This window comes from Gossypium arboreum, chromosome 9 (genome assembly GCF_025698485.1).
Source record: "Gossypium arboreum isolate Shixiya-1 chromosome 9, ASM2569848v2, whole genome shotgun sequence".
Classification (NCBI taxonomy): Eukaryota; Viridiplantae; Streptophyta; class Magnoliopsida; order Malvales; family Malvaceae; genus Gossypium; species Gossypium arboreum.
The window spans coordinates 68,602,016-68,625,381 of record NC_069078.1 but is presented as its reverse complement, the minus strand read 5'-3'; the positions used below and the strand labels follow the sequence as shown (position 1 = coordinate 68,625,381).

The window sequence follows — 23,366 nt, the reverse complement described above, 5'->3', positions numbered from 1 at the left end:
GTAATTATAGTACCATGGTGAAGGTATTGGTAATATTGTTGGCTGGGGTTATACTATGCATGCAAGGGTTCATTTGCAGTTTAGGTCATGCTTGTTTGGCCATGGCTAGCTGTGTAATACCCCATACCCAACCTGCCGACCGAATCTGGGTATGGAGCATCATAATTGAATTTATACTTAATTTTTACTAACTTGATTTCTATAAAACAGTCTAATAATAAAACTTATCTAATAATGAAATTTAACATAATATTTTTTTACAACTAAGGCCTTAAGTTATTAAGTGTTGGGTCTCCCAAATATTTGTTCTATATCTATCTATCTGTGTACAAAGAAATTCTTAAAATTTAGCTAAGGACTAACTGTCCTAAAAACCCAGATTCTTAGTGTGCTATTTGGTTTTATTACTAATAATTTTGAAGCGAATCCTCCAATACATGACTCTATCTTTCTGCGATCCCTGCTCTTAGAAACATCTGGCTTGGTCCCTCCTCTAAGTCCTCAATCAACCTCGTAAATCCTATGAACATCAGCCACACTACTATAAGTTCAAATGAATTTAATGAGTTCCTTCACTAAGTCATACATACATAAACCCTATGGCACGAGGGAAACAAATGTAAAATAAAGTAAACTTAAACTAACTCCCTGCTCGCTCAAGGCAGATGTTCTTTATCAAGGTGGCGGATTCCACCTGGTCCTCTGAGCTACTCAACTCACTATAAGACTTTTGTTACATCCCGAATTCCTTATTGATAAAATTGTAAATTATAGCAAGAATTAGTAATTGGCTTAATGGTTAAAAAAATAGTGAAATTATTTTTGAGACCCGAGTTTGATTCCCCTTGCTTGCAAATTTCTTATCTTTTAAGCCTGTGCCACCCACCCCTAGTAAGTTGTCAGATTTCAATCTAACTCAAACCCTGGAAAATCTGATTAACTTGAATATTAAAAAAAATTATTTGAATTATCTAAAGGCTATCAATTTTTTAAAATATTAAACTAATTTTGTATTGAGATTTTTTTTTCTTTTTTTCTCTTTTTACCCATTTGTCATCCCCCTCTAGTGCTTCCCTTTGTTCTTTGTTTTCTTTTTCTTTTTCTCATCCTTCCTTGTGCCATCACCACTACTATACACCATTGTGCCGCCCATTTTTCACCTTCTTCTTTCATTTATTTTTATTTTTTTGCTCATCATTCTTTTTTCTTTTTGAAAGTTGAAACTTGTTCTTTTACTGTCATTGCCGCTCCTATACAACCCTTTTCTCCTTTATTGTCGCAGTCCTAATGAGCCACCATCTTTGCCATTTCCACCTTTCTGAATTGTTTCCCTTACTTTTCATTATTTTTCTATTGTCAAATCTGAACAAGTAGTGTAAGTGCAGAATTTTTTCAATTAATTCATTCGAACCTAAGTAGTTTCCTCTTCTTTTATATTTTGTTATGGCAAAATGGTTCATGGCATAGTCAAATCTCACATATTCCATTCCTTTTGTGTTTAATTGGTTCAAGTTCTAGATCCAAACCATTTGGATTAGCCATAACTTTGGTGAACTACTCATAACTCTATTATAAGCCTGATAGGGTAAGTGTTAACTTTCTAATTCAGATATGAAATTTTGGTTGATATCACTGCTTTGGACGATCCCTATATGGGTAATAGAGGTTGATTTTTTTATAAATTATCTTTATTGTATACATATATAATCAAGTTCTAGTCGGATCTGAACCCTATGAGTTGCAGATTTAAGTTAGTGCTTCGTATTTACACTTAACAAGTGTGGGTCTTTCCTCTATGTCTAATTAGTTTGGAAATCGTATAATATGTATTTAAATGGTAAATTTGTTTATTGGTTTTAGCTTGGACGAATGGCCTAAGTGCAATTAAGTAAAATGTCGAGCAAGATACATAATCAATTAGAAAGCTCGATTGTTAAAGGCCCTATTTAGGTCTGATGAAATTATGTATGACTTGTGTTACATATTGATTGATCGTATGATTGATATGCCATATCTTTGATTTTTTTAGTCCGTGATGAAATTGTGTATTGAATGCTTGTATAGCATGCCACTGTTAAAGTTAAATGAAAATTATGCAAAGTATATATTGATACCAAATATTGACATGCATGTTAAACATGCCATTGCACCGAAATGTTTACTGAAAACAGGATATGCTTACCGGTTGTATGATATATTGCATTTGCATGGGGTGGGTATTTGTGGTTGACGGAGAAGTTTCATGGAGTACTGACGGCATTTAAAGTCTGCAATATTGTTGTCAATTCACTGCACCAAAGTACTGAGGAGATTGGGTGATTTATTGCATTTTACTGACAGCTTGTCTATATTTTTCTGGCAATTTTATCTGCATAATGCTATTAGTGGTTTTAACCACATCAAGCTTAGACTTTTACTGTTTGGAGTTTCGATGATGAGTTATGGGAAACTTGTGTGTGTAGTGGATAGATGGGTAGAATTTTTGCACTGTAACATTGAGCATGCCATATTCGTATAATGTTATGCCATGATAAATTGATTGGACTATTATATTAATTGTGTGCCTATTTGACTAATTGAATGCTTATATTGGTTAGACTGACACTAGGCTTTTAAAACTCACCCCCTAGTTTACTCTTTTCAAATAACCCTCATGATTAGGCTCGGACTCGGTATACAAAGGTCTTATCTTGGACTTTCTAGCAATAAAGTTTACTTAATTACTCTATTTATTTTATTATTTTTATTTTGGGATTATAATTTTTATTTAAGTATGGACTGTACAGGCCAATTTTGGGCCAAACCCAATTACCCAAGCCCCTAACCAATACAAAACAGCCCAATATCTAACCCAAACCCGAATGGCCCACTACAACCCATTCCAACCTAATACCCACCCTATTTCATCAGCCCAACATCATCAAACAGCCCACCTAAACCAAGCCCACTAAGCCTAACCCATTAGCTAACCCTAGCCCCCACTTGCGTCTGACCAGCACCGAACCCCACCAGCACGCCCCACCTTGGCCACCACGCCCCATACCGTCTGACACTCCCACCACCAACACCGGCCACCACCCCCTGCAATCAGACAAGCACACAATAAATTAATATTTGTGGAAGGGTTATAAAAACCCGAAGAAAAGAATGTAAAGGAGGCTCTTTTTTGCGCTTCAAAAATCGAAAAATAAAGAAAGCATTCAAAAATCTTGATAAAAACCAAACTTTAGCATTCAAATACGAAGGATACCCCGAGGTATAAAGAGCGTAAGAGTAAATCGCAAATCGGAGAGTCGACACCAAATAAAACCTAAACCAAGGCCCAAGGTGATTTACACTATTTCATTCTCATTTTGAACCTATTCTCTTAAATCTATCAACACATCTAATAAAAATATATATAAAAGAAGAAATAAAAAAAAGGAAATTTTACCTCTTTTGAATCCGCCACCGTGCACGGTGGTTTGCCAATCTTAAACAGAGGGCTCGGTGACCGTCTGGCGACACGTCGATGACCGCCCGTGACCGAGCCTTCTCTTCTCCCCTCTCCTTTCTCCCTCTCCCTTTCTCTCCTTTTTTTTCTCTTCTCCTCCCAAATGATTTTTTGTCAAATTAGGGCCTTATATAGCCCATCAAAACTACGTCGTTTTGGGGTCAAAGATTAGCCCCAAAACGACGCGTTTTGAACCCGACCAACCGTCTGACCGACCCGCTAGAGGATCCGCGTGTTTTCGTTTGAATGGTATATTTGCGCATTAGATCCTTCCGCATTTTCAATGTTTTAAATCGTGTTTATTTTTGTTTATAATCGCCCTAAAATTTAATCGACTTGCAATATACTCCCGATTGATGCGCTATGCTTTTGATAGAACGGAATATTACTGATTCAGTCCCCCATGTTTCGCGCGTGTTGCAATACGGCCCCGTGGCTTATTTTTATTTTAGATTTGGCCCCAAAACTTCGATTTTAATCCAATTTTGGTCCTTTTTTTCGTTTGTCTTTAATTCTTATTTAAATTTTCTTGTATTTTCATATTATTATTATTATTATTATTATTATTATTATTATTATTATTATTATTATTATTATTATTATTATTATTATTATTATAATATTTTTATTATATGCATATACATATATGTATTTAGGTTTAGTATTTTAGCTACTTTGTTTTAATATTTAAATGTTATGCTTGCTTTTATATATTTTAATAATATATTATTATTATCTTTATTACAATAGAGTATATTTTTATTTATGTGTATAGATTTATATATATAGCCTTTTAAGTCACATTGTTGTTCTTCGTATTTTAATGCCATTATTATTATGGTTGTTAATGTAATGAATGTGTTGTTGTATGTATACATCTTTATATCGTCATCGTTATTATCATCAACCGTAGTAAATGTTTTGTTATATACGTATATATGTTATATATTATGTATATTATCACTTTTATTATACATATTACGTATATATTAGATATCGTATTATTCATGTATTATATCATATATGCACATATCTTTAATATATATATATATGTATATATATATATATAAGTATATATTTATGTAATGCTAGTATTATTACTAATATTAATATGTCTTTTATACATACCGCAATTATATGTATATATACTATGAACACATATTAATATTATTATGTAAGTCTTTTTCATCCCTATTTTTATGTATATATTCAAATGTCACCTTCACATATGTATATTCAATGTTTTTCATTATTATTGTCATATTTAATCTCGCATGCACGGTTATTGTTTTAATATTTTTGTTATGTTTGTCATTTGCTTTATATGTATACCTAGTCCTTTCATTTGTTTATTTATTTCAGTATTCACTTTGTCTTACACGCTCTAAAAAAAAAAAAATCACGTTCTTGTTTCTAAATTAATTTCTATAATCAAGGGCAACATATCGGTTTAATACCAAGTCGACGGTCCCAATCGCTATGTTGAGTGGAATTTGTCGGTTCGTGTTTAATCGGTATACCCTTCTAAAAAAACGAGAGAAATCAAAATTGAAAGTTTTCATCTTTTGAAGCGGATCACGGTTGAACACGACTTTGAACTCATATTTTTGAAAATCAAGACATCACTTGTTTAGGAGATACCAATTTTTGGGCGTCGCGAGGGTGCTAATACCTTCCTCGCTCGTAAATGACTCCCGAACCTTAATTTTTTCTCTGGATTTTAACGTGGACTTAAACTCATTTCTTTCCGCTCCAAAATAATTTTATAAGGTGTCCGATCACACCTATAAAAAGATCGGTGGCGACTCGGTTTAATCTAAAATCAAATTTCAAATTCTAAGTTTTAATCGCCACAATTAGCGACCCGAAACCAAAATTTTTACGTCGCTACATGGACTATGGTATGGGATATGTTTAACTAGGATTTTGCATGCATGAATTTTTGACAAAAAATGAAAAAATTTAAAAATCGACCTAATGTGACATAAAAATACGAACTTTCTATGAAAATCAAATGCAATACTTTTCTCACCGCGTAATGGTTAAAAAAATGTTTTAAAATGGGTTTTCCGAAGAAATTAACTGAGTCTTATTTTAAACAACACAATCTTTTAATAAATTGAACTTAACAATAGATGATCTAACAAACTGATGTTTTTAACAAGCTTTATGCAACCATGCTGAGTTTTCTAAAAATTCAAGAAAATAGCGATTTTACAACTGGGCTTTTTACTTAACCATTTCGGTGGCTAATAAAACCTTTAGAATTTAGTAATAATGTCTAGGCCGAGTTTTGGAGGTTACAAGTTTCTTCTGGTCAGACTCTCCAATTAACTGTATACCTAATACCTCACCATATCAACGAGTCTTATCCCTACTTCTCGTCTTCCTCCCTTCATTCACCCCACATATAGGGTGTTTGTTAACCTTTAACTTACTTAGTTGTACGCCTATTTTCCCAAATTGTTTCTTCGTATTAGCTTTCTCGCATTTCCATCCAAAGGTTCTTAGGACCTACCTTTCTTGTGGATTGCATTGGTCAAATCAGCCCCTAGCAGACTCATTCTCTCCATACTATAGTCTCGAATGACTTATTGACATTTCCATATTTTGTTGTCTTACAGCAAACCCTACTCTTTGGTGAACCTATTCTCATTCCATCTTACTGATAACAGTGTCAGGATTACTTCCAGTAACCCGTCTTATACACAAAACTAACCTGGGACCTCACCTATGCCATGTGATGAACAACTGAATTATTGTCCTAGCAAGCCATCATTCATAAGACTATACTAGTCTGCCATCTTACTTGCTCGTTTCCTCCTTACGGAGCTAAGATTGTGGCAGCGTAACCGTACTAGACTTTCTCAAAGAGAAATAATCTTAACAGACATTCTATCCCTTAGAGAGAACCATTATCCTATGAGTGGAATTCTCATCCCTCTCATAAGATTGCTTCTTGCGTACAATTTCATTGAGCTCTCCCAAGTGGCTCTTCATTGTAGATCCTTCTTTTTTATCTCTGGATAATTTCCATTCTTACACTTCTATAATTAGGCCAGCTTTCACGCGGCCTATCTTCTTCTAATTCTTGTTAGGTCTTCGTCCATGCCTTTTTTGGCTTATACATCTATCCTTATTATTTTCTCTTAATTTTTCTTCCACCTCCGTGATTTCTAATGTGATATCCCGAATTAGGGCCTAATCGGAATAGTGGTTTCGGGACCACAAATCTGAGATAGAAATAATTTTTTTATGATTATTTTGAGGTCTATGATATGATTGCATGATTGTGTGAAAATTTCGTGAAGAAATTCTATGCATAAAGTGCTTAATTTGAAGTTAGGGACTAAATTGAATAAGTTACAAAATTTGCATTCTAGAATTTCTAGTATGAAATTGCTTTGAAATATTAATTAGGAGGTCTTAAATAGAAATTTTACCAATTTCTAAGTTTATGGACAAAAATTGGACATGGATAGAATTTTTGAAAGTTTAATAAGGAAGGGCATTTTGGTCATTTTGATATTAAATGAAATAAACTGGGAAAAAGAACACAAAAATGATCATCTTCTCCATAAGTTGCTACCAAATTTTTCTCTCCACCATAGCTAGGGTTTCAACACTTTTAAGCCTTGATTGGCAAGGAAAATCGAAATTCAGGCTAAAATTGGCAAAATACCAAGTTGTGGACAAAATGGTAAAAACGACCATTTTCGCATACGAGGTAAGTTCAAATGTAAATATTGTAATATAACCGTTATTTTAAATCATTTAATGCTATTTATACGATATTATGATTGTTATCATGCAATTCTATGCTTTGTGGTCATTGTTGGACAACATGCAAAAATTTTATGAATTATGCGAAAAATGTGAAAGACTACCGAAGTATCGTCATGGGTATTCCAAGGAGAATGGTAAAGGAGTACGAACGAGGAAAGTCCCGTTGAACCTTAGGAATAGATTCGGATATTTGGGCATCTGAACTCGTTGAGTTGAGTCCGAGTTCACTTATGGATGCGAATGTCCGAACTCGTTGAGTTGAGTCCGAGTTCGTGATATGTAACTAGGCATCCGAACTCGTTGAGTTGAGTCTGAGTTCACTTATGGATGCGAACGCCCGAGCTCGTTGATTTGAGTCCGAGTTCGCTTATGGGCGGGTTGCATGGTAGCTTGGCTACATATGCGGCACTTATGTGCAAATTTTCCATGTATCCGAGTTATATTCCGATGTGTTCAACGGGTAAAATTCTAGTGAAATGGAAGAATACTCAAGATGCAAGTGACGTATTGGCAAGTGTTGTTGTGGAATGGGCACTTTAGACAGGTATGTACTTATCCCTCGGGTTGAGACTTGATACGACAACAATAATGTAGTAAGACGATGAATGATGAATAGAAATGTGATATATGTTTTGGTGATATTATGCTAATGTTGGTTGGTATAATTGCTTTGTTAAGTTATTTGTTATTTGCATGTGAACTTACTAAGCATTTATGCTTACTCCTTCCCTTCCATTCCTTGTAGTTTTGACAAGCCGGTTTGGAGATCAGGACGGTCGGAGGCATGCTCACACTATCAACGGACCATCTCAGTATGGTGGCTTGCATATTTTGGGAATATGGCATGTATAGCATTATAATCCTTTTGTGTATATAATCTTATGATATAGCTCATGGATGGCATGGAAATGTTTGAGAATGATTAGCTATTGGAGTGGCTAATCGAGATTATATTTGATAACACGTATGCTTTATGTGCTAACTAATCTATGGAAATCCATAAAATGGTGAAATTGGCTATAAAACAGAATCACACAGTAGCAGTAATGTAAGTTTGAAAAATCACTAAAAATAGTATAGATAGAATTAGATGATGAATAAAATATTTAATTTAAGCTTAATGAATCTATTTTCATTAGGAAGAAACAAAATAGGAAAAAGAGTTGTATTTTATGATATATTTACGCTTTGGTGAAACAGGGTCAGAGAAATTTCTAGATTCCCTGTTATGATTTTATAAATTCACCATAATTTGTGTAAAAATAATTAGGACTCAAAATTTATATTTATGGACTCCTTATTAAGTCTATTTTTAAGTGAAACAAACGTCATAGTCATCGGATTTCTGTAAAGAAATAAATTTGATTCGTAGTGCACAGGGGTTAGAGTAGCCAAACCCTGAAATAGGGAAGACTTTAACTAATAAAATATACTAATTGGCCCAACTAAGAATTCTAGAAAAAACATTAGTAGATAGATATATAAGTCTAGTTTCAGGAAAAATTTACGGATCTTAATTTCGAGTTTTGGAACTCAAGATATGAATTTTTAAGCGACTGTGACGCAGTTAGCCAGCTTGTCTGAAAATTTTAAAAATAAATTGTTTGAGCTGTTTAATTAATGAATTAAGTCCATTAACACCTCGTGCTCAACTCCGGCGATGGTCTTGGGTACGGGGGCGTTACATCTAATACTTGGCGTACTAGCCAAATACCCCTTATTTGAAGTTCTGACGTACTTTCCGCATTTGTTCTATGGTGGACTCTAGGGGTTGTCGTAGTTGAATTAGGGTCTTACGCCTTTCTCATCTCATTTCCCTTGTCTTGGTGAGCATATCTCGTGTTTACTATCCCGGCAGACTTTGTCTTGTGTTTACTATCCTAGCGGACGTATCTATGTTCTATACTTACTATCCTAGTGGACCATCTCTGTTCCATGTTTACTATCCCAACGGACTATCTCTATGGATGCCGTGAAATCCTTCATCCATAGTCTTATACCATTTTGTCATCCTGGTGTACTACCTCATGATGTCATAAAGTCTTTCATCCATGGTTTTACTCATCATACATGGCTGCCATAGCATCTTTCATCCATGGTTTTACACCGTATACCTTATACCTTGTACCATGCTACTATGACATCTTTCATCCATGGTCTTACGCTACATACCACATACTAGATAATTATAACATCTTTCATCTATGGTCTTACGCCATATACCATAGTCACAGTGTCACCCTGAAAGACTAGTCGATATCGCTTTCGCGGTAAATACCATTCCATGATTTTCATTTCCCGAATCCTCCTCTCATTACCTTCTTTACACCACCTAACATTGATGCTCGAACACCATAATGTTCCCTCTGCAAGGCCCGGAGCTTCGCCCGAGATAGTATCTAATAGGTTCACTCCCCATTTCTCATCCTAGTCTTCATTTATACCCGTAATGATTTTTTCCATAGTCATGCAATACATGCACATATCATCACATTTCATGTTTATACAAACATGACATACTTAAATAACATAAACCATAACAATAATTTTGGAGTTTGGAACTCACCCGAAGCTTCATCGTCTCTATAACTAGCTTTCTCAAACGCCAAAGCTTCCATTCTTCTGGCAGCTAAGCATTTCAACCAAAAATCATGGGTTATACTAAATATTTTTAGCTTAACCCACTTTTCTAGAAACATACAGAACCCTTAAAATAGTTTTGAAAATCTATAACTTCATTTTACACACACAGAAGGGCTAAAAATCTTACCAACTTACTGGTTTCCTTAATTTTCCATCTCTATACTCATGAAGTCTGCTCTATGCAGAGCCTTTCCCAGTTATTCCTTCTTCAGAGCAACCGAAGATAATGATGATGAAGAGAGAAAAAGAAACAAAATCGAGAAGAAAATCATCTCTAGAAGCCATCTCCCAGCTATTTATAGCCCCTCTTGTGTTATTACCAACCTCATGAAAACCGTCCATAGCTAATTATTATGTCTCCTACTAAGGAACTGACAGGTTCCATCCTAATCGAACAAGAATTGGTCATCAACTTTGTCCAATTCAGTTTTTAGTTTTCTCGTTTCTTTCAATAGAGGCCGCAAACTTGCGGTCTCTTGTAATTTAGTCCTCCTATTATCTCAAATTTTTGGGTTATTAGGAATTCGAGTGTTACAAGTTATACCTCTTTGGGGATTCTGTTGATCGCCACAAAAGTTATGCTCATTGGTTGAGTGAACACTGGGGTCTAGATTTGCCATTCCAGTTCACGCTCATTGCAACAAATTGTTAACAAGTGGAATCAATAGGGAGGAGTAGGAGGTGGTGATGACGGCGGTTTACCCATTGCTAGGGCGAAAAGTCACTGTGCTTGGTTTCGTTAAAGGAAGTCAAGAGTGAGAGAGTGAGAGGGAGGGAAGGAATGATGGAAGCAGAAGACTCTACGTGTTTGGTTCTATGTGTACAATGGTTTCTCTGTTGTTGTAAATGGGATTACATACAGGAGATAAAAGATGTCACGCGTCTTAAGCTTGCTAACGGTAGGGTTACAACTTGTCTCTTGTAATGGCGGTGATAGGACATTTTAGGACGGTCAAGCAATCAATCATCCTAAAATTTTATGTACTCTTAATAGAGATGACTTAGTGAGAGTTGGCAATGGTGTTACTTGATATCTAAAGTCTGCTTGGTGTGAGGTTGGCCTAGAACACATGTATGGTATCAAGTTTAACTGCAAAAGACACGTGTAGGAGCATATGAAGGTGATGCAATAAGCTTTATATCTTATTTGGATACATTCATAATTAAAATTGAGATTTGTGATTAATGGCTGCGATATCACATATATAATTGTTGATGGTTTATCTTCAATCATGCCACTAACATGATTTAACATGAACATAAAATGTAATTTTATATATAAAATATGTAGGGCCCAATTTTTGCCCGGGCCCAACAAACCCAAATAAACCAAAAAACCAAATACCAATTTCAGCCCATACCAATACAAAAAACAAAAAAACAAAAAAATAACAGTCCAAATTTAGTTACACCAGGCCCAATTCATAAAACAAAGACTTAGGCCCAAAATACAAAGGCCTGATAGGCCCAAAGTTTTGGGGTTTTAAAAATCCTAAGTTTCCCTCTGCACAGCAGTACTAGCGCCTCCACGCACGATCCCCTTGTTCCTCGCTCCATGTTCGCGCCCGCGCTCTGCACTCTTCGTTCTCCACAACTCCACAACCTATGACTTGAACGAAAAATAGTAAGAAACCGCTTGTATGTTGGCTATAAAGCCTTCGAATTTTGATTGTAAAGATGATGGGTTTTTTTGAAGAGAACATAGATTCAAAATATAAAAAAATAAACAGAGATCCATAACAATAACATTTGTTAAAGGTGATTTTTAGTTTTTCTTCTCCTTTCGGTTTTGCTGTTATCCTTTGATCTATTTTTTGTGTGTGAAAATAAAATATAAGAGAGAGAGGGAAACTCACCAGAGTTACATCGCGCACGCACCACTAGAAGGCCCTGCTTCGATTGTTGCAGTCAGTCTCGGTGGCAGTTAAAGGCCTGGGGAATTAGCCTTTCGACTGGAAACAAGGGGAAACAAAGGAAATTTTTTAGTTCTAGGTTTTTTTTTTAGAACACAAGGGTTAAAAAAATGATTTTAAAATAATTTTTTTTGGTTTAAATGGCAAGAAGGAAAGGGCACCATTTAATGGGTGCCTGACCCGCGCGTTGATCCAACCCACAGGAGGGATCCGCGCGTTTTAATTCTGAAAGGGGGATTTGCGCAATTAGTCCCCCTCTTTCGTGCTAGCATCTAATTGGCCCTATTTGCATTTTATTTGTTTTTTTAAATTTTCCCCTGAGATTTCCGCAAGAATTCAACCTGGTCCATGCTTCAACGCTGCGTTTAAGGATTCAAAATTTTTTTAGTTTTGATCCCTATGCATTCGCGCACATTGCGATTTGATCCCCATTTTGATTTCAATGGTTTATTTATTTATGGAGGATTCCTTTTATTTTGATTTTTTAATTGAATTTTTATTTGCATAATTCATTTTTTAATTAAAATTCACTTAGCATTTTTTTATATATTTATATATTTAAAATCACTTGGACAATATTATTTTTAATAAAAAAACATTATTTTAGAGCTCTTTCTATATCTTATTTTGTATGATATTACATTTGAATATTCTTATATATATTATGCATACAATGTATGATTAAAATTAACTCTATTCTATGTACATTATTGTTTTCATATTATTTTATGTAAATATTTTCTTTTAAATTTATTATATATATATATATATATATATACATATATATTTTTTCTTTTAAATTTATTAATGTATAATTTGGTTCTCTTTAAAGGATCATTGTATATTTTATTTATTTTAAATATTTTAGTATCTTGTTATATACATCATTTACATTTTTCATTTTCATATATTTATATATATATATATATATATATATATATCATTAGTTAAATTAACTTGTTTATGTTATGTATTATTTGTTTTGAATTTTTTCCTTACATAATATATATTTTAATAATCATTCATATATTATCGATTTAATATGTATACAAGTTATTTGAACCTTTGCATGTGTTATTTCTTTGTATATATTTAATCATTTTTAAATTGTTTATATAACATTGATTCCTAGTTTTTGTATTGTTTTGCATATCACGTGTTGTCATTAGCTTTCATATTGTATTCACATATTATTGTTCATGCATGTAATTATTTTTTTTTATTTTTGTAATTGCATTATGGTTATAATTCTCATATTCACTTAATATCGATTGTCTTTTATCTCCAAACAAACCAAACAAGTATATTTTGACTCGGTTTTTTATTTGAGTTTTCTCAAAACAAGGCAATGTTTCGCGATTGGAAATTCGAGAGATCGCGCCCTAACATGCTGGGTTTCGATTTTTCGTTTGGTCAAATAACGGAATACCCTTTTAAGATTTGGTTGCGGATTTTGGAAATCATGACGTGATCTCAGTTTTTGGAGGCTTAAAATATCGTGTCCTAACGTGCTGGATGTGGTATTTTATTCATTTGGAATGAGTGAATCTTAAAATCCAATTCGAGTTGTTCCCACATTTTTTAAGGTTCATATTTTAAATATTTTTCTTCAAAATTTTCGACATTAGGACATAAATTAACCAATTAGGTACCAATTTTGGGCTTTACGATGGTGCTAATCCTACCTCGTACGTAACCGACTCCCAAACCCGTTTTCTCAATTTTCGTAGGCCCAAAATCATTATTTTAATAAATTAAAGTATTTTATTAAAATGATCAAGGTGATCCGATCACACCTCGGAGAAGATTGGTGGCGACTCCAACCTTATTTTAAAGTCGATCCCCTTTTTTCAAAATAAAAATGGTTTCAACAAAATATTTTAATATTAAAATTTAATAATGAAAATAAAATATCATAATGTACATGGTTAAGGATATTTCCATCAATCGACTCGTATTTTATATATATATTGAGAAAATAAAATACAGAGTTTGTCATTATTGTATGACCAACGGATGAGTGTGAATGGCTGCTGTAACATGGTTGACTTTACACCATAACCAAAGAGGTAATATTTTAATTATTTATATAAATATATTAGTTTATAATTCCTCCATCTTGGGGACCTAAGTTCCAAACAATCTTTCATTCTTCTTCATTGTTTTTGGTATCGAAATCTCAGAGAGAGAGAGAGAGAGATGGGTAGTTTGGGTAACAGTGCAAACTCCAAAGCGGTACATGAAGCTGGCGAAGATGATTATGATCACCACAAGCACCTTTCTCCTACTCATCAGCAGCTCGATGCTGGTGCTCTCTTTGTTCTTAAATCCAAAGGTGTATTCACTATTCTATTTTACTATTTTCTCTTTAATTTCCATCCAAGTCTTATAATTTATGATCATTGCTTTGATTTGATTTGCTTTCCAAGAAAAATCTTCCGACTTTCTTTCTTTGTTTTTTTTCTGGCTCTCCCTTTTTCTCTCTTTCACTACTTTTTGCGTTTCTTATATCATAGACACAAACTCCAACACTTGTTCTTTCTTTTTCCTTATGGAGTTAACATTCAATCATATACCATCGATAAATTTAATGTTATCACATCAACTAAATTTTAAAATGTCTTCCTAATATGTCATTATTTTATATATTAATATATAGAAAAAGATAAATTATATTCAAATTTATTACACTATTAGTAAATTTATATTTTAGTCTTTTAATTTTAAAAGTTATAAAATTATCATTGAATTATTTTAAAATTTTTTTAAAATCATTGAACTATTGAACTATTAAAATCGTTGTTATATAACCTTCTCTATTCGCACCACCTGCACTAAATGAAAGCTCTATTTCCTTTTCTCTTTTACAGTTCAGCCTTTTTCATAAAATAACTTTAAAAGTCACGAATTTAGGAATCAAAATTCAAAAAACTTTGAAAGTTCCGATTCACCATACCTATCATCAAATTATTGCTTGAAACTCGCTAATTAGCACTATTTAAAAAAAATTAATAGCCCAATGACTTAAATAAAATTATCAAATAATTTATTAACTTAAATAAAAATATTTAAATAGTTTAATTACCATTTTATAACTTTTAAGTGAATATAAATCCTTTATTTATATATAGTTGATAATAAATGCAGGTTTTTGGAATATTACTCTTTTTTATAATTAAGATTTTATTGAGATTGAAGACTTATAATTTAAAACTAAAAATTCAGCGTATTATATCATTGACCTTTAATTTATTTTATTTCTATTATTGTCTTATTTATCAGCTAGTAAAATTTAGAAATGTGTTGAAAGATGGTCAAAAAGAAAACGGGAACTCAAGCTTACGTAGCCAAGTGAAGTTTGAATTGTTTAATTAACATATTTCAATTGAAAGTATAGGATCATGGCTGCACTGTGGTTACCACTTGACCACATCAATTGTTGCACCACCGCTTCTCAGCCTCCCATTTGCATTCACCTTCCTCGGATGGGCTGCCGGAATTATAAGTTTGGTGGTCGGAGCTTTGGTCACTTTCTATTCTTACAACTTGCTATCTCTTGTCCTTGAACACCATGCTCAATTGGGTCGCCGACATCTTCGCTTCAGAGACATGGCTAATGACATCTTGGGTAACCACTCTCCTCTCCTACAAATATTTCCAAACTACTTCACTCTTTCTTTCTTTTCTTTTCTTTTTTTTCTAAATGTGTGAAAAATGTATGTATATTGAAAAAGAAAAAAGATTAATATAAATAAATAAACATACTCAATACAACTTTTTTATAAAATTTGACCCTGCATTATTGATTCACAAAAACTTGTCCTTTTTACCAAATAAATAAATGAAGAAATTTAAATGCCTATGCTATGACCAAGCTCGCCCGTACTTCGTACGCAGATCCAGTAAATGTCAGCCTTACACTTGTGAATTGCTGAATGGCTCCAAATTATTTACTATTCCTATAATTACTTTTTAACATTAATTTCTTTTTTATATAAAATTTAAAATTACTTATAGTTCCTCTTAACCCTTAAATAAAATGATAATATATTTCAATACACATAAATTTACATTCTCTGATTATTATTAACTGAATATTTATGTAATTTATATTTTTTTGGCTGAATTTTTGTTCAAATATTTCTTTATAGCTATTATATAGGGAAGAAAAATATTTTGATTGAAAGATGAAAAAGTGGACAGTTTGGCATCCACCAATTTCAAGGACATTGCCATGGTGTAAAACCAATTGATGTCCTTTATTTTAATATAGGCATATTTTATTGCGGATGGACTGTTCTTTTTAATAATTTTATCTGGTTGGTGAAATTGGTGATCTGTAATATGTAAATAGCACATATGAATATAATATTTGTTTATTTTTATTTAGAATTATTATTTTATATATTAATGGTGTATACATCTTATTTTTATTTTATTTTAATGTAGCTCGTAAAACTTTATTACTAATTATTTAAAGCATTGATTTTCATCGCATCATGAGATATTAATTAAGGATACTTAAAATTAAAAATTTTCACCGTTAATATATCAAATAGTTATTTTTATTTTAAAATTTTTAAAATAAATATATCTATTTATCTAGAGTTAATTTAGTATTGTTGTAAAAAAAAAAACAAGAAGCTAAGTTAGAATAAGAAAGCTTTTTTTTTTTCGTTTTTGGGGTTACCAAACTAGATTTAAACTACAAAAATTAATATTTTATCTATTTATTTTTATATATAAAGTTAGTATTTTGTTCATTGTGAGCCAACTCTACAAATAGAGTCAAATGAATGATGTGTGTTTGTTTTGATTATGATCTAAAGTCATATGCAATTAGTTATTCCTATTTGTGAAGTTGTTTAACTCTGAATCAAATAAATTTTCATGTATTTCTAAGCACCATATTTTTGGAACTTGAAAATTATAAAAATTTAAAAAAAAATGCTAGCTTAAATTCAGCTCTTGTAACACATTGTATTGTGCAGGGCCAAGATGGGGTCGGTACTATGTTGGGCCAATTCAATTCATGGTCTGCTATGGTGCTGTAATTGCTTGCACTCTTCTGGGAGGACAATGTATGAAGGTAACTCTTTTGTTTTCTCTAGTTTCAGAAAATTCCTATTTATTAATTAGTTATGCTTAAGATGATTGAAAATGGTTTCCAATTTTTGCAGGCAATTTACTTGCTATCACAACCAAATGGGAGTATGAAGCTTTACGAATTCGTTATTATATTTGGGCTCTTGATGCTGGTTTTAGCTCAAATCCCATCTTTTCACTCACTAAGGCATATTAATTTGATATCCTTGTTTCTATGCCTTGCCTATAGTGCCTGTGCCGCTGCTGCTTCCATATATATAGGTAATTCTGGAGATACAATAAGAACTTGTTTCCATCATCTGCTTGATTCAATGATTAATTAAAAATGGCTTTTTTGTTTGTTTGTTATTCCAGGGAATTCTTCAAAGGGACCAAAAAAGGATTATGGCCTGAAAGGTGACAACGAAAGCCGAATTTTTGGAATATTCAATGCTATTGCCATTATTGCCACAACTTATGGCAATGGTATCATTCCAGAAATTCAGGCAACAATTGCACCACCGGTGAAGGGGAAGATGTTCAAAGGGTTATGTGTTTGCTACACGGTACTTATCATTACTTTCTTCACTGTAGCCATCACTGGTTATTGGGCATTTGGCAACCATTCTGAAGGCCTTTTACTCAGTAATTTCGTGGATGATGGAAATCCTTTGGTGCCAAAATGGTTCATCTTGATGACCAACCTCTTTACTATTCTCCAACTATCAGCAGTTGGCGTGGTGAGCGCATATCTTTCCCTCCCCCCTCTTCTTTCCGACTCTTCTTTTTTCTTCAGGTACATGTGTGTCGGGTCAACATAGGTTCATGTATTCAATAATAGAAATCTGGTTTTTGTCACAGGTCTACTTGCAGCCAACAAATGAAGTGCTGGAAAGAACATTTGCAGATCCAAAGAGCAAAGAGTTGTCTGCCCGTAATGTTATCCCGAGGGTAGTCTCGAGATCACTATCTGTTGTTATAGCCACGACAGTTGCAGCTATGCTTCCATTTTTCGGAGACATCAATGCCGTCATTGGAGCTTTCGGTTTCATGCCCCTTGACTTCATCTTACCTGTCGTTTTCTTCAACTTGACATTTAAGCCGTCAAAGCGGAGTCTTGTTTTTTGGTTGAATGTTTCCATTGCAGTGGTTTTCTCTGCACTGGCAATTATAGCAGCCATTGCAGCAGTCAGACAAATAGTTCTTGATGCCAAAACTTATCGATTATTTGCTAATGTATGATATAATCCAACCAAGTTTATCAATGGCTGGCCTTATATGTAGTCGATCCCTCTTTAAAAGTAAAGGAGGGAGAGCCTGTTATGCCATCACATGTTGAATGAATTCAGTGAAATTGCAGAAAGAATCAAATATTTGATTTAAATTGATTTATTGTAATAGCTAAAAGGTAACAACTGGAACTTAAAGGGGAAAAAACCAAGAAAACTCAGCTGTAAGTCTGCAACAAGCAGCTTAATTAAAGTCTATTTCGATTCTCGACCATTTAAATGTCCAAATTCTTGCTTCCAATAAGCTTGTGCTTCTTCAGGTGTCCGAAATGTCCAAATATGAGACTCGGCTTTCTCACGAGCCTCCAGAATTTCCTGTTTTCAGCAGGACCAGTTCATTATTGGGGAACAGATAGCACAGGTAAAATGCAATTGCAATTTAAGTTTTTTCTACATGGAAAAAATAGTTGGGCTGTCAATAAACCTCTCTACAGTTCCTAGTCATCGTTCCGTTTACATGAATGTTATCATCATTAGTTTCATAAAAGGACATGCTATGTTTTCTTACCCCCCCACCCCCAGCCCCCCAATAAACAAATGTACAACACCCAAGCTTAAGCCTTAAGGCACTTCTTTAACTTTTGCCATATCAATAACTCTCTTCAATTGTCACCATCAAAATGCATCAAGGACTTCCTTTTTTTTAACTAAACAGTGCAGATGTCAGTGTCTTACCTCTTCACCTAAGAAATAATTGTATTTACTTACTTATATTTCTAGCAATTATTGTCTTTTCGAGTTCCTCACAAACAAACATGCATGAGCTTTTCCACACTCCTTTATTCTGTGTACCTAAATTATTCGAACCATTTAAGCATATATGAAAAAGGTAATCACTCTTTAGCTAAGATGAAATGGTGAGTCTTTTCCCCCCCATAAGTTCCTTTGCAATATCCAGGTTACCCACTTAACCATTTTTTGGTTATATCCCAATTGATAGTCATCTTTTTGTCTTCCACTGTACCTAGTCTCAGTTATCATAGTAATATACTTTGAGATAAAGGTTAAAATCTTTTGAATCTATATTACTCAGCCCCTTCATTTCCATAAAGCCTTGTTCAACACATATTCAACCATGAGTAAAGGGTATGCTCTTCCAAATATAAGAAATAACTCTAAAAAAAATAAGTATACTCATATAGGACACATATCCGTATAACACAGGTTTGAACTTAGCTAAACATTTTGGAACTTCTCATTAATTCATTATTGAAGAGATGAATTCACAGCATGCGAAACATAGCAATAAGATTAAGACTAGTCGGTTATTGATTGTAAACCCTAAAGTGAAAATGCTATCTTTTTTTCATTATGGTTCAGAGATTTAGGGCACCATTTATAATTCCCAAAAATATGGAAGATTTAAGATACTACAGAAAGACCTAGTTTAACATTACAATTGAAAACAAGCTAATCCCAAGCAATTAGGATTCTCAGTAGAACCTGATATCTTATTTGGATGGCACTCGCAACTAAAATTGAGATTTGTGATCAATGGCTGCTCAAATTGAAAGAGACATTACATTTAATTGTTGATAGTTCATCTTCGATAAATTCCTCCAATCAGCTTTTAGCTTATGAACCACAATTTAAGCATAAGGAAACCACTAAGTAGCTAATTAACAAATTAAAAGCTAAAAAATTAAATGTAAATTGAAATAATAGTTTTTCCTTAAATCTTTTTGCAATATTTTTAAATCGGAAAAGAAACTAAAAGAAAGAGGAAAAAGTACCTGGAGTTGAGAAGAGGGCTTGGTTTTCAAATACAAACAATCCCAAAGAGCACTCCATTTTCCATAGCAATTATCCAAAACTCCTTCTCTGTAATACTGTTGCAATTGATGAACCGGAGCTGCCCAAAGAATAATCGGATCAATTCATATAAAAAAATTGAAAGTGGTAAAAAAAAAACAAGGAAAATAGAGAGAGGGAGGAATACAATAGCAAAACCAGAGAGCGTCGAAGCATTTAGTGCAGGACAAGCGACGTTGAGAGACAGAGGATTCTTTTTCGGCACTCATCTTTCTTCTCCGTCAATCTTGCGCGCTGGCGTCGAAATTATATCTTTGGGTTATAGTTGGGCTTAGGCCCAAACACCATCATTGGGAAAAAAAATTGAAAATGGAAGAATCATTCTGAGAGTAGAAAGGGATAAATTTCAAAACGTTTAATGACAAATTTGGTGTCTAATGTTTACATGTTTTGTCAAAATAGTCCTAATTATATTTTTGAGCCTTTTTTGGCCATTAACTCTTGTTCTTTTTTTTCAAATTGCTTTTTTTAATAGGTTTGATGATTTTTTAATGGGATGATATAGAATTTCATACGTGGAATATTTTTAATGAGATGTAATTTATTACTTGATAACCCAATAGATAATTACATATGGAAAATAATAAAATAAATAAATATTTCATGAACTTAAAAAATAACTCTTAATTTAAAGAAAATAAATGTAATTATCTAAAAGGTTTCAAAATGAATGCACACATTCAATTTTTTTGTTTGATTTATTAATTATCTTTTAAAACTTCTTAGTAAACAAACATATGCATTCTTCATTTTGAAATCTTTTTTAGATAATTATGTTTATTTTCTTTAAATTTAATTTCATGTATGATTTATTTATTTCATTATTTTTACATGTAATTATCTTATTGGATTACTTAAGTAATAAATTACATCTCATTAAAATATTTCACATCATCCACGTTAATTTTTTAATGGTACTTTCATCGAATCATTAGAAAAATATTTTAAAAAAATAAAAGGTTGATGGCTAAACGTTAGTGACTAAATTTGTCATTAAGCTAATTTCAAAATTATGAAGGTATTTTGATATAATATAAATATGGTATAAGATTTGGATATGATTTAATTGCATATATAAATTTTATATTTTGGTTAAATTAAACACATGAAATATTTAATTTGTTTTCAATTGTGTGATCATAATAAGATACAAAATTTTTGGATTATTAATTTGAATCATGCTAATTAAGCTTGAAATTGTTGGACTAGATGTAACAAATTACAAAAACAAGTATAATATTAATTTTAAACAAGATAATGATGCATTAATGTATAATATAGAATATTTACCATCTCTATACAATTTTACTATTTTCACTTTTCTATTTAATTGTTTCTCGACGTCATTAATGTATACCTCAAAATCATTAATAAGTGTGATAAATTGCTTTTCTTCTTTAAAAGTTTTAACAACAAAGGGTCCACGTATATCAATGTGTGTCATTTTAAGAAGTTGAGTATTTTTTTTTTTTGGCACTTTTCTTTCTATATTTGTCTTACTTTTTCTTAACACAATTCACACATACATTAGATCAGTCAAATCTAGATATGATAGAATCTCATTCTTCACTAATTTTTAGTCTTTCTTTGGATACATAATCCAAATATTTATGTAACAAGTAAGCAGAATTTTTATTTATTATAACACGTTTAATTTTAACATTATTATAATCTAACAAGTAATGATTTCATAAAAATATTATCTAGTTTCAATTTATATATACTATCAATAAGGTTTTCAAGTCCTAAAATAGTTTTGTTCTTAAATAAATTGAAACAGTAATGTCTAAATTTAACATTAAACCCAAAAACAATATTCTTAAAAACCGAAAGTATATAAAAGGCTTAGAATAAGTTTAAGTGATAGTTCGCATCAAAGACTAAATGATAAATCTTTATGCCTTCAATTCGAGCCTTCGTCCATTTCCTCTCATATAGAAAATCTTAAATTGGATTTGTGGTTTAGATCAAAAGGAAACCATGCATCGTGATGTTAGATACATGAGTTTAATACCATAATCAAATCATCAATATTAAAAATTTCGGTTAAATTGATTTCAAACATAAGCCTAAAAATTACATTTCTTTTTGAACTAAACTTTGCGGTTTTTACAATTTTTCTTATAGTGTCCTACTTTATTACATAAGTGACACTTACCGACCATTCTTTCCCTTCTCTTGCCATTAAAAACGTTGATATGTGTAATCTTATTCTTCTTAAATCTGTTGGTTTCCACCTTAAATCCTTTGCCAACTCCTTGACCTACAAGGAGATTGGTGGTAAATAGTATATAAAAATTAGTACAAAAATAAATATTCAATTTAATCTCAAAAAGTTGTCCACTACTCACCTGATAAATGCAACTACATAGTACTGCTATTAAGTAATAATTATGATGAAATAAATATGTTAAGAAGTATTTCAAGGCTTGGACCCAATAGGAATGTGTGTGCAGATGACTGCAACTAAGTAACTCACATGCTAACTAATTTACTAATATAAGTTATAAGTTAAAAATGACATTTATCCACTGTTCGTTCCTTTTTCTCGTCGTTAGTGATATTGATGGATGTGTTTTTTCTTCTTTGGTTTTCACCTTAAGTTCTTTTGGTAACTATTTGACCTACAAAGTTGATGAGATGACATCCTTGACTCTTTAATATTGTTTACTTGTAAATGAGCTTATTAGCCCGTTCAACAATATCCCACTTATTTTTAGTAGTGTTATAGTTACTTTAAAATTACTCATAAATTAGAGATAGTAAGTTCAAAATAAATCGCACTAAGAAAGAGTCATCTATCATCATCCCCAAGGTCTTTAGTATTGTTGCAATACTAATCATCTCAAGAATGCTATCAGAATATATGCATTATCTTTGGACATCAAAATATACATCCAACAAAAATATTGGTTTTCCCAATATTTTACTATTCAAAGATTAAATAATTCACCTTCAAACAAATTATAAAATTTGAAGTTCTAATGAGTAGTAAAGTTAATTTATCCAAAAAATCATTATAAACATTTCATAAATTATATGGATAACAATTTTATACATGCACGGTTTAATTTACATTTATGAAAATTTTATAATTTGATCACTTTGATAATTGACAAATTATATATCAAATAGACATCAAATTAAATGTTGTTACAGAATAACAAATTTTAATGTTCATTTATATGAAATATTTAAAAGATACATAATATAATATATACCTAGTTTTTAAACAAAATTAAGTATGTTACATAACAGTGATGACTTAAAAAGAATCCACCAAATCTAAAAATAACCATAAAAGCAAAATAATTGCAATAATTATCGACTTCATAAGAACATATG

The 23,366-nt window shown here is 32.2% G+C and overlaps 2 protein-coding genes across 2 annotated transcripts; one reads left to right on the top strand and one right to left on the bottom strand.

Annotated features, from left to right (window-relative positions):
* Positions 1 to 13,925: 13,925 nt before the first annotated feature.
* LOC108454146 (GABA transporter 1) lies at positions 13,926 to 18,291 on the top strand. Its single transcript, XM_017752488.2, has 6 exons — positions 13,926 to 14,170; positions 15,233 to 15,463; positions 16,827 to 16,924; positions 17,016 to 17,202; positions 17,296 to 17,660; positions 17,782 to 18,291. Exons 1-6 carry the CDS (start codon positions 14,035 to 14,037, stop codon positions 18,160 to 18,162), a joined length of 1,398 nt encoding a protein of 465 aa, XP_017607977.1. The 5' UTR covers positions 13,926 to 14,034; the 3' UTR covers positions 18,163 to 18,291.
* On the bottom strand, positions 18,275 to 20,296 carry LOC108454147 (uncharacterized). The gene is made up of 3 exons (XM_017752489.2): positions 20,149 to 20,296; positions 19,943 to 20,061; positions 18,275 to 18,524 (listed from the first exon to the last, which is right to left on the bottom strand). The coding sequence occupies exons 1-3, from the start codon at positions 20,228 to 20,230 to the stop codon at positions 18,405 to 18,407; spliced, it is 321 nt and encodes a 106-aa protein (XP_017607978.1). The 5' UTR covers positions 20,231 to 20,296; the 3' UTR covers positions 18,275 to 18,404.
* Positions 20,297 to 23,366: the final 3,070 nt, after the last annotated feature.

Bases quoted from the DNA above. Each gene is read 5' to 3' on its own strand.
- LOC108454147 (XM_017752489.2), bottom strand. From the start codon at position 20,230: ATGAGTGCCGAAAAAGAATCCTCTGTCTCTCAACGTCGCTTGTCCTGC. The intron at 20,062-20,148 runs GTATTCCTCCCT...TTCTTTGGGCAG, and splicing joins CGCTCTCTGGTTTTGCTATT to CTCCGGTTCATCAATTGCAA. The intron at 18,525-19,942 runs GTACTTTTTCCT...TGCTGAAAACAG, and splicing joins AGCCCTCTTCTCAACTCCAG to GAAATTCTGGAGGCTCGTGA.
- LOC108454146 (XM_017752488.2), top strand. From the start codon at position 14,035: ATGGGTAGTTTGGGTAACAGTGCAAACTCCAAAGCGGTACATGAAGCT. The intron at 14,171-15,232 runs GTGTATTCACTA...TTGAAAGTATAG, and splicing joins CTTTGTTCTTAAATCCAAAG to GATCATGGCTGCACTGTGGT. The intron at 17,661-17,781 runs GTGAGCGCATAT...TTTTTGTCACAG, and splicing joins AACTATCAGCAGTTGGCGTG to GTCTACTTGCAGCCAACAAA.